General features: G+C 24.8%; 2 protein-coding genes across 4 annotated transcripts in view; one reads left to right on the top strand and one right to left on the bottom strand.

Annotated features, from left to right (window-relative positions):
• LOC126897605 (TATA box-binding protein-associated factor RNA polymerase I subunit B-like) overlaps positions 1–8,537 on the bottom strand; it is a 10,651-nt gene extending 2,114 nt beyond the window's left edge. Inside the window, exons 1-11 of the mRNA XM_050671325.1 lie at positions 8,446–8,537; positions 7,575–7,661; positions 6,791–7,095; positions 4,865–5,045; positions 4,682–4,797; positions 4,401–4,619; positions 3,949–4,169; positions 3,646–3,829; positions 2,917–3,104; positions 215–336; positions 67–176 (exon numbers count right to left, since the gene is read on the bottom strand). Coding sequence (XP_050527282.1) covers positions 67–176; positions 215–336; positions 2,917–3,104; positions 3,646–3,829; positions 3,949–4,169; positions 4,401–4,619; positions 4,682–4,797; positions 4,865–5,045; positions 6,791–7,095; positions 7,575–7,661; positions 8,446–8,454 — 1,742 coding nt within the window. The 5' untranslated portion in view covers positions 8,455–8,537. The remainder of the gene's footprint in view (positions 1–66; positions 177–214; positions 337–2,916; positions 3,105–3,645; positions 3,830–3,948; positions 4,170–4,400; positions 4,620–4,681; positions 4,798–4,864; positions 5,046–6,790; positions 7,096–7,574; positions 7,662–8,445) is intronic.
• On the top strand, positions 8,464–11,185 carry LOC126897606 (type I phosphatidylinositol 4,5-bisphosphate 4-phosphatase-B). Of its 3 annotated transcripts, none has more exons than XM_050671329.1 (7): positions 8,464–8,585; positions 8,917–8,985; positions 9,576–9,781; positions 9,839–10,048; positions 10,170–10,219; positions 10,298–10,443; positions 10,959–11,185. In XM_050671329.1, exons 3-7 carry the CDS (start codon positions 9,611–9,613, stop codon positions 11,042–11,044), a joined length of 663 nt encoding a protein of 220 aa, XP_050527286.1. In that variant the 5' UTR covers positions 8,464–8,585; positions 8,917–8,985; positions 9,576–9,610; the 3' UTR covers positions 11,045–11,185. The 3 variants fall into 3 exon arrangements, with proteins under 3 accessions (XP_050527286.1, XP_050527283.1, XP_050527284.1); XM_050671326.1 differs by having other exon boundaries at positions 8,560–8,701; positions 8,783–8,985; XM_050671327.1 differs by having other exon boundaries at positions 8,563–8,701.
• Positions 11,186–11,490: the final 305 nt, after the last annotated feature.

The raw sequence follows: 11,490 nt of genomic DNA, 5'->3' as shown, positions 1-11,490 counted from the left end.
TTGACTTTTTGTATTATACTAAAACATAAGCTTATTTAAAAAATATATATATTTATAATTTTATACCTTTCTTCATTAGTTAAATATGATATGTCAGCTTTGGTGAAATCATGACGTAATATACTACTAGCATTTTCAGTCAATCCCATTGGATGAAAATCAAATATCCATTTAANGTCAATCCCATTGGATGAAAATCAAATATCCATTTAAGTGTTGAGGTAAGTGGTTTAGTAGAATGAGGTATTTCTCTGTAACTTTGACTTCTTTCAAAATTTGGCAATGACTTCAATAAACATTCAGTATTGTCTTTAAATACATTATTTAATTGATACTCTAAAAGTAAAATAGGACAATAAAAAATTAATATCTTCATTTGATTTAAAAATATATTTATGAAGTATAATGCCGTTTTATTTATAATTTTTAAGTAGTTTAATCTATTTAATTTAATTTCTATATGAAAAATAAATGATAATTAAAAATTTTAATTAAATAGAGATTTATGTTATGTAATATACATTACATATGTAAATCACTTAAATTTACTAAGTTTTTTTTAAATTGAATTACACTTTACTATAATGGTTCTAATTGATATGAAAAACACAATTTCGACATTGATTTATAAAAATTATTAACAGGGAATATAAGTTCATGCTTTTGCATCTTAGGAAACTATGTTAAGTGAGCTACAAATTCATTTCTGAACAATTTTATCAAAAATATGAAGTTTAACAATGAATATTTTGGATATTTAGGCATATTTGTCATATAATTGGTTTTTTGAAGCTATTAGTGCATATTATTTCCAATAAATTCAGAATATACTTTTTTCAACAAAGGTAAAAAAATACTGAATATATAATTTCTTAAATCATTTTTTTTTCTTTCCTAATATGTTAGCAACATTTTAGTACCTATTTTTGTAGTTGTAATTTTATTCTTTTATAATATTGAATGGGTTTTATGTATTCTAAGCATTTCAATGGAATCAATGTTTATTACTAGTACCTTCAGCTGTTAAATGTGTGTTAATCTATCTATTAATTTGTTAAAAAAAATTTAAGAATCTAAATCTAACTGAAGAAATGAATGGTAATAATTTATTGTATTTTAAACATTATTATTTATTTATCCTACTTATTTCACCAAATATAACTGTCAATGTAAAAAACTTATTTGTTGACAATCATTAATAAAACACTGATAGTAAGAAGTATTTAATTTTTAGATTAAGTATTATATTTTTTTTATAATCATAGTTGAGTAGGTACAAAATTTTTTATTAATTAAAAATAATTATTAAATAATAAGTTAATTATTAAAAATAATTAACAAAAAAAAATAATAATAATAATCCAACTAAAGATAATAAATGTTCATTATCGTCCTCATCCTATCTACCGAAATCATTATCTACTATCAACATAAAGGAATTAAAGTTATTCATAACTTCAAACCACTATTTTATTCATTCTATTGAAGGACCTAACTTCAACAATAACATATTTGTTGGCCCTAATCAGGAGTAACTGGATACCAACAATAATGCATAAAAAACATACTACTTTCACCTATCTTCATTAAAGGTGTTCTTGACTTCATAAGCTTGCGAAAAAGGTTTATCTCGATCATTGTCCCAGACACCTTTTCTTGTAAATCAACAACGAATAAACTCAAAATCCATACAGATAATATGGATAATTACAGGAAGCTAATACATTTCCTAAAAGATGTTAACACCCAATATCACACCTATTAGTTATAATCCGACAAATCTCTAAGAGTTGTTATTAGAAATCTACACCTATCCACCCCAGTAACAGATATAGTCTAGAATAAATAGGCCACACTATTAAAGACGTTATCAACATCTACTTAGAAAATAGACACTTTATCATACGATCTTCCTATTGTTGCAGCACCTTTGTTATATAATCTTTTCATCTGGGATCAGCTCACTACACCATACACCAATACCACCGACGATAAAGCTCTCCTAGCCCTTGATGCCAATCCTGCAATGGCCACAAATCTTATTCAAAAACATCTCAATCTGTTATCAACTTGGTACAAAGAATGGGGATTAAAAATCAATGAGACAAGATCCTAATATTACTCTAAAATGAACAGTCTGCCCATATATTTACCTCAATAACATACCCCTACAAACTGCCCAAAATATCAGATACCTGAATTTACACCTAGACCGCCACCTTACTCGGACAATTCATTCTAAAAGTGTCGTCTTAAACAACTGTTCTGTCAATCACGTTTACTTCTTACATCACAACACTTCAATCTCAAAAATAAACTTTTTATAAACAAATAACTCCTCAAACCAATTTAGATATATGGCATCCAGTTTTAAGGACCCCCAAATCATCAGACATCAATAAAATACAAACCTTCCAAAACAAATGCCTCCACCAAATAACTAAAGCCCCATTTTAAGTCTCCAATGATACCTTCCATAATCTCTCCATATCAACATTCCAAAAAACTGCTAAAACATTCAACAAACGTTTACACTATAAAACATTAAACATCAAAACCCCCTGATCTCTGATCTATCTGTCCACTCTATCCCTGGTGACCCCAGAAGGCACCTCAAGCGAATATGGTGTTGCAACCTATTGGTTCACTAATCTACAATTACACCGTCATGAAGTATCAGCACTGATTGGCCTCTTCTATCAAGCCTACTTTCTCTATATATTATTTTATATAGTAGCATAAACATTATTTGTGCTATTGTAATAAAATTTATAAAAAATTGAGTGGCTAGCGTTGAAATAATCATTCTGTATACATGTATGTATTATTATCATTGAAGTTTGATAGTAATTTGGATGTTAAATTATATCCAAAATTTCAAGAAAATATTTATAGTAAATTTTACTTAAAACTTACTTTTTTGTACTGGCAATGTTGACTGCATCATATTCCAGTCATTTATAAATAATTGAGTATTTCTAATACTACTACTATATAACTGTTTATGTAGCAGAAAATTATACTTAGAAACTACAGCATTTCTACATTCGATAAACTTGACATAATCATTCCAACTAAATAACCTATCTTCTACTTTATTTGTTCTAAAAACAAAAAAGTATATCTATTTTTCATTCATTAAAATTGCATGTGAGTTTTGAGAAATGACATCTGTTATGAGATTATGTAACAGAATAAAAATAATAGCCTTTTAAAATATTAGTTACTAGAATGGCTTTGATAATTGGATAAAACTGGAATTTGGATTGTACAGTTGCAAAAAAGAACACATTTCCAAATTAATATTTTTTTTTAATTTTGGGTTTTTCTATTTAATTGTTATAAAATTATCAAAAAAAGGCAAAATTACAGAAGAATTTCTTTTTGAGCATATTTTTTTTTTCAGTTGGATGACATTGGTCTTTAATGTATGAACTGACAACTTTTCTATGAATTATTATTTTTCAAGTTAATTTTCTTTGAGAAAGAATAGAAATCTCTCTTTAATTAATTACAAGTTAGTCAAATTATAAAATTACAAAAATATTACATATTTTTAAGTTACATTAAGTAACAATAGTTATTAATATCTTGCCTAGTTTGATAATTTTACATTTTATATTATTGATGAAAAAATATATTAACCTGTTAACATTGTCTGCAAATCTAGACGAGAATTCTTCAGAAATACCATCAAGACAAAATAAAAACTTAACAGCGAAAAGTATATAGGACATAACACTAATTTCAGGATCAGGTAAAACTCTTTTGAACTCCATGTTAGGTGGTATTAAAAGCAGTAGTTTACAAACAAATTCAGTGACACCAACTATAAAAATATAATTAAATTATAAATAGATAATATAAGGCTTATTTCAACTAAATTATTAAGCGAAATAGCATTAAGTGATAATTAATTTTATTGAAATATTTATTAATTTATAATACCAGGAAGTTGTAACTCATCACAAAATCGGTCAGCAAGCTTTTTAAAGTCAATTGAAGGTAGTCGTTCAGCTTGTAAATACCGCAATAACATGGCTAATTCCAAATGCAAACTATGCCTTGATGTATTTCGTAACATAGCTGATAATGGAATACTATGGTGTACATTTGGAGGTAAAAAAAGATTAACACGATTTACATGAAGATGTCCTTCATAAATCCATCTAAAAAAGAAAATACTTTTTCAAAACTAATATATTTTAATATTATACACATATTGATAGTCATGTATTTTAAGGGGTATACAATTCAGGACCCTCCCTATAATTTTCAAAGATACAATATAGTTATAAGGTTAAACTCGACAAAATTAGGTAATACTAATTTTTAGATACATATAAAATAAATCATTGGTTAAATGTCAACATATAGCACACTTTTATACAAAAAATTACCTAAGTAAATCTGATAAGTAAATATCATCTTTATTAATTAATAATCCTAAACGAATGATAGTAATTAACTTTTTTAAAGTCAAATGGTTTTTTTTATCTTTAAATTTTATGTTCTCCCATGATTTTTGAACGTTTTTTAAGATAGGTTTTTCATCATTAGGAATAGATTCACAATCCATCGAGTTCAATGCTTTTTTCATAGATGAAGACAATTTAACTCTAAAAAATTTAAATTAACATTGACAATACAAAACATTTAAATCTTTGACAATGTAACTTACTTGACTTTACCAGATTTTAAACTTCTTTGTAGCACACTGATATCATCAGACATGATAATCGAATCAGTATTAGAAGTTCTTAGAGAAAGATCTAATTTACCCAATCTACGATTAATCTAAAAGTAATCAATTGAATTAAAAATACTTCATTTATAAAAAAATGTATAAAAATTATATCATTACTCTATACCGCTGTTGACCTTGTGATAATGGAATGGATGAAATGTTAGACTGATTCATTGAATTTGCAGAAACAGATGTTCTTGTTCGAAGTTTTACTCTTTTACCACGTACTTTATATACATGTTTTGGTCCTAATAATCTTTTCTTTAAATTTTTAATCCCATATAAAATTTCACCATCTCTTGGATCAACACATTTTTAAAAATAAAACTTAAGTTAAAATAAATGTTAAATAATAAAATCATTTGATTTCAATAAATTTTTTTACAGAAAATAGTATACTTATTAAATTTTTACTAGATGTCTAAATAAATATTTTGTTTAAAATTTAAAAACAGATTATCATTGTAAATTATTTTTTTTTAGTATTATTTAATAAAACTATTATCATTAACTTAATGAAATAATAAAAATACACTTTAAATATTTTTTAAAGCAATATTCATAAAAACGATTGGAAAAGCACTAATATTCAGTAAGAATCTTATAAATATTGAGATAAGTATACGTTACAATTTTAATTTATACTAAGCTTATAATTTTCACATGTAATCCAATTTAATCTAAAAGAAAAATTCTTTAAGAAATAATTAATTTAATACAGTCACATACGTATCAATTATAGAAGTATTTAATTTAGGAAATTTTTTTGATTTTTTTGATATGAATGCAGCTTCAATTACTTGCAAATATTGAACCCATATTTGCAATATTGTAATTTTCAGTGATGGTTTTGCACCAAGTTCTATTACTTCTTGTGTAAGTCCTAGTAATATTAAATTGAAACATTCCCACGACAGTAGTTTTTTGTTAGTACTCAATTGAGACCCAGTTGTTATTTCATAATCTCTATTTTCACTTTCATCGGGTCCATTTCTATTATTTTCACCATAATTTACTTGCACTTCTCTTACAGTCTGTTAAATTAAAACTTTGTGAATAATTTACAAAAATTATTGTTCAATAATCATAATGACACATATCATTATATTTATCATACTGATAATTTAACTTAAATTTTATGGATTATAATCGAATTTAATACTACAATAAAAATATTTTAGATCTAAATAATAGTCTTATCTCTAATTTATCATTATGAATTTCAAAATTAATTTTTAAAAGACAACTCTTTAATTTTAGGCGCAAGATATTCATACTAAATAATTACAAGTAGTATTTTGAGTTAAGAATATGGACAGAGATTTTAATGTGATATATTATTGTTGTTTTATTTAAGGAAAAATAATTACGAGAAAAGGTATTTAATTAAACAAAAACAATAAAATTGTAGTCTTCAAATCATTATTAGATGATTCAAATAATTTATAGCAGTTCTATAATTGTAAGTTAATACAGCCTTATAATATTAACTTATACATAATAAAATTTAGCTAACCTGAGACTGAATACCACATTCATTACATACATAAGCACCATCGATTACAGTGAATTCATCACCACCACATATATAACAAACATTATTCTGCATTATGAGTAAATTAATATGTAGTTTATAAAAATTAAAAATGAATTTTTTTCATTATTTAACTTATAATATATTGAAAATAGATAAACTCTAAAATTCAAAATATATATTTATCATAACCACACGTGGGGTGTAATGTAGATAAGGCTCGTGTTATCAAAATTATACAGTATTTTCTTGTGGAACATGTAGTTATGATTAGAATAATTATCCCTAGATATGAATATTTATTATGATCGCCCCGAAATTATCGATTATAAAACTAATTATCTACACAGTCTATTAAACCTTTATCGTACAATTGAAGATCGCCCTATAACTGTCTTGTGGCATTCTCCAGAATAAAAAACAAGAAATCAGTTTTTTGTACTCGAATTCATATTGTCAGAAGTATTATTGAATAATACANAAATAATTAATTTAATACAGTCACATACGTATCAATTATAGAAGTATTTAATTTAGGAAATTTTTTTGATTTTTTTGATATGAATGCAGCTTCAATTACTTGCAAATATTGAACCCATATTTGCAATATTGTAATTTTCAGTGATGGTTTTGCACCAAGTTCAATTACTTCTTGTGTAAGTCCTAGTAATATTAAATTGAAACATTCCCACGACAGTAGTTTTTTGTTAGTACTCAATTGAGACCCAGTTGTCATTTCATAATCTCTATTTTCACTTTCATCTGGTCCATTTCTATTATTTTCACCATAATTTACTTGCACTTCTCTTACAGTCTGTTAAATTAAAACTTTGTGAATAATTTACAAAAATTATTGTTCAATAATCATCATGACACATATCATTATATTTATCATACTGATAATTTAACTTAAATTTTATGGATTATAATCGAATTTAATACTACAATAAAAATATTTTAGATCTAAATAATAGGCTTATCTCTAATTTATCATTATGAGTTTCAAAATTAATTTTTAAAAGACAACTCTTTAATTTTAGGCGCAAGATATTCATACTAAATAATTACAGGTAGTATTTTCAGTTAAGAATATGGACAGAGATTTTAATGTGATCTATAATTGTTGTTTTATTTAAGGAAAAATAATTACGAGAAAAGATATTTAATTAAACAAAAACAATAAAAATGTAGTCTTCAAATCATGATTAGATGATTCAAATAATTTATAGCAGTTCTATAATTGTATGTTAATACAGCCTTATATTAACTTATACATAATAAAATTTAGCTAACCTGAGACTGAATACCACATTCATTACATACATAAGCGCCATCGATTACAGTGAATTCATCACCACCACATATATAACAAACATTATTCTGCATTATGAGTAAATTAATATGTAGTTTATAAAAATTAAAAATGAATTTTTTTCATTATTTAACTTATAATATATTGAAAATAGATAAACTCTAAAATTCAAAATATATATTTATCATAACCACACGTGGGGTGTAATGTAGATAAGGCTCGTGTTATCAAAATTATACAGTATTTTCTTGTGGAACATGTAGTTATGATTAGAATAATTATCCCTAGATATGAATAGTTATTATGATCGCCCCGAAATTATCGATTATAAAACTAATTATCTACACAGTCTATTAAACCTTTATCGTACAATTGAAGATCGCCCTATAACTGTCTTGTGGCATTCTCCAGAATAAAAAACAAGAAATCAGTTTTTTGTACTCGAATTCATATTGTCAGAAGTATTATTGAATAATACATGTATTATTATGTACAAGTATAAAATAACTATAAAATTAAACATCGAATCATTGACAAAGGTAACATTGCGATCTTAAGATGAGTAAAAATAGCCTTTATACGTGCAGCATAAATTCAAACTTTATGTATTTGAATGACCGAAGGGCGTGGTCAGTGAACTGTTGCCAAAACGCCTAACCCAACCGCGTTATTGTTTCCATAAATTCATAAACAATTTACCTAAAATAATAGAAATGGTCTATAACCTTTTAAAAAGGATAAATGTCAATAATTACAAAACATATAGATAATAATCTAGAATTGGTGTTTTACATACAGAAAAACAATCGTAGTTGTTAAATGACAATTAGAGGAGATTGACTCTATACTCACACATTCCATTGATAACACCAATAGTTATTTATTTAAAATATATCTGTAGTCACAGTACGTAGTAAGCGAACGATGATAAGCAACGAGGAAATGACGAATGATGACAAAATGAGAAGCGCAGTTGCTTTTTGTAGTCGAAGGTATTGAATTTTTATCTAACGGCCAAGAGTTATATTTTTTATGAAATTAAATATTTCTGTGACTTGACTACAGAAGTTAATTATTTCAAATTCACTATCAATATCTTCGAATTTAGGTAGTTATGTAATTAAAAGAATTGATATTAACATGTACATCACTAATCATAATGATAATTATTCATTTATTTTTTATTTAGAGGACACCTGGTTTGAGTAAATGAAGGATATTAAATAGATAATACTAACATAATTTAGGTTATCAATTTAATTTCTTTGTGTTTTTTCATTCATCAATTATTATATGTTCATTCTATTATAATGCCTTTGACAGATGAAAAAAAACCATTGTTGAATGGTAATGATGGATATCCATATTCTAGCACACCTCAACCAAGTTCAGGTAATTTTTTAATTATTCTGTTATTATATTATGCTCAAAAATAAATTAAGTGTTAGGACTAAGAAATTTTAGTAGATAAGTATTTATTATTTTAAATAAAAATTTATTCAATATTTTGATACATTTTTTTTGTTTTTTATTTTTAATTAAGAACACAAATTAAGATTTTATTTTGTGTAATCATTATATTATTAGTATACTATATCTTTAAAAGAATGTGTAATAAAGTTTACTAATTCATTTTTAACTTGAGAATTCTTATGAACAACTAACTATATTAGCATATATAAATTAATTGATGAGACAAGTAAATATGTAAGAAGCAATGGAAATAGTTATAATTTTTTTCCGATATCACTTAACATTATCTATACAACTTACTCAAATTAAAGTTTAATGTGTTTGTTGTGTACTATATGTTCAAAGATAATCTATAATTTTTTTAAAATTGCTCTTAATATATATGAACTTTAAGTAACTATTTACTTAAATGGCAATTATTCAGAATAAAATAGTTAAAAAAAATTATTCAAAAATACTTGAAGAATTTTTATTCTTTATTAAATTTTAAAGTGTTATATTGTTAATAGAATCGCCTACATCATCATTAATTGATCCTGGTACCATGCCTTCCACAAATATCATTAATGAAGGAAATTCAGAATATACAGTTCCAGAAATGGGACCAGAAAATTCTGCTTCTAAAGTTACTTGTAGGGTTTGTCAAGAAATGATAGATGTACTTGGCAAAAAAGAGCAACATGTTGTCAAATGTAATCGGTGTAATGAAGCAACTGTATGTTTTTTATTTATATACTTTTATTTACAAATTTAAAAATTTTAATATTTTTAGCCAATTCGTAGTGCTCCAGCAGGAAAAAAATATGTACGATGTCTATGCCATTGTTTATTGATATGTAAAAGTTCTTCACAACGTATTGCATGTCCACGAGCAAATTGTAAACGTGTTATTAATTTAGCACCAAGTCCAGTAACTCCGCCTGTTCCTCAGGTTCCAGGAATGTGCCGTGTAACTTGTGTACATTGTCAGGATACATTCCTTGTAAGTATTTATTAGTGATTTTTTTTAAATTCCTGAATGCTTCTACAAATCCAATCATTTTTGGTACTCTAATTGTTAAAATAAACCTCAAATACATTGTTTATAAATTTTTATATTGCAGTTTAATATGTTGCAAAATGCATTGGCAAGATGTCCACACTGTAGAAAAGTGTAAATATTTTATATTTTTAAACTTATATCAATCTTTAATTTATAGTTGTAATACCTAAAAACAATTTATGTCTACAGATCATCAGTTGGACCTGAATTTGCAAAAGCAAAGGCAATATTTTTCTTAATAATAGCTATTATAGTACTAGTTGTTGGTGGAGTTGTAACCTTCTTAACATATTCATTTGTATTGTCTCATACTACCTACCTTGTTTTTTATATTGGTAAGTAATTTAAGTATTTAGATTAACAGACAGAGCTGTAAAGTCTTTCATATAAATATAAAATTTACCTATAGTACATTTTCGTTTTCATCGCAGTTTTTTTTACTTCTTTGTGAGAAAACTATAAAATTTAATGACATACTAATATGTACTGAAAAATTTGTCCACGATTGTGTATATTCTCCATACTTACGCCTTCTAGTATAATTTAATACAAAGTTTTGTTATCAAGTACGAATCTTTTTTAAATGTGAAATAGCATTTTATAAATTATTTATGAAACTAGTAAGATAAAATTAATATGATGGTTATATTTAGAAAAAAGATTTAATTAATAAAATTTTAAAAATTCTAAAAAGTTTTTTTTTTCTTGGTAATTTAAATTATTACATTCCTTAGTATTTCAAATATTTCCTAATGTATATATGTTAATAATTTAGTCTAAAAACTAACCTGTATTTAAATTATTTAAATCTTTTTGTTTAGTATAATTGATATATATATATATTTTTTAGCATTTGTGGTACTTTTGCTCATTGCATTGTGGAAATGTTTATACTATTATAAAATTAAAGTCAGTTCAATAGATGGACCTGTTTAACTACTTCTGCATGTAGTACTAATATTAATATTATTCAGTATATAAACTTTTACAGGCTATAAATAATATATTTTTAAATCATGATATTAATGTTTAAATACAAAAATTGTGTTTTATTGATTTTGTTTATAATTGGTATATTAATTAATTATAATTATAAAANAATACAAAAATTGTGTTTTATTGATTTTGTTTATAATTGGTATATTAATTAATTATAATTATAAAATTTCTTGTTAAAATTTTAATCAATATGAAATCTTAGGATGTATAAAAAATACAAAATATTTTGTACAATTGGACCGTAATGTAGAACATTAATTCCATTTGTTAATTTTTTTATTGTTAGCATAATCCGTGATTTATTATTATCATTTTTTTTTGCAATAATGTTATAGTTATAGTTAATTCCTGTATTATTAATTTTTTTTAAGTAATGAAAATGT

The sequence above is a fragment of the Daktulosphaira vitifoliae genome, unplaced genomic scaffold (assembly GCF_025091365.1).
Source record: "Daktulosphaira vitifoliae isolate Bord-2020 unplaced genomic scaffold, ASM2509136v1 Scaffold_2, whole genome shotgun sequence".
Taxonomy (NCBI): Eukaryota; Metazoa; Arthropoda; class Insecta; order Hemiptera; family Phylloxeridae; genus Daktulosphaira; species Daktulosphaira vitifoliae.
Note: the sequence above shows the minus strand (reverse complement) of the source record. Positions and strands in the feature narration are given on the sequence as shown.

Excerpts from the sequence above, each read along its gene's own strand:
- LOC126897606 (XM_050671326.1), top strand. The coding sequence starts at position 8,904 with ATGCCTTTGACAGATGAAAAAAAACCATTGTTGAATGGTAATGATGGA. Across the intron at positions 9,782-9,838 it reads ATCGGTGTAATGAAGCAACT|CCAATTCGTAGTGCTCCAGC; the intron begins GTATGTTTTTTA and ends TAATATTTTTAG. Across the intron at positions 10,444-10,958 it reads CTACCTTGTTTTTTATATTG|CATTTGTGGTACTTTTGCTC; the intron begins GTAAGTAATTTA and ends TATATTTTTTAG.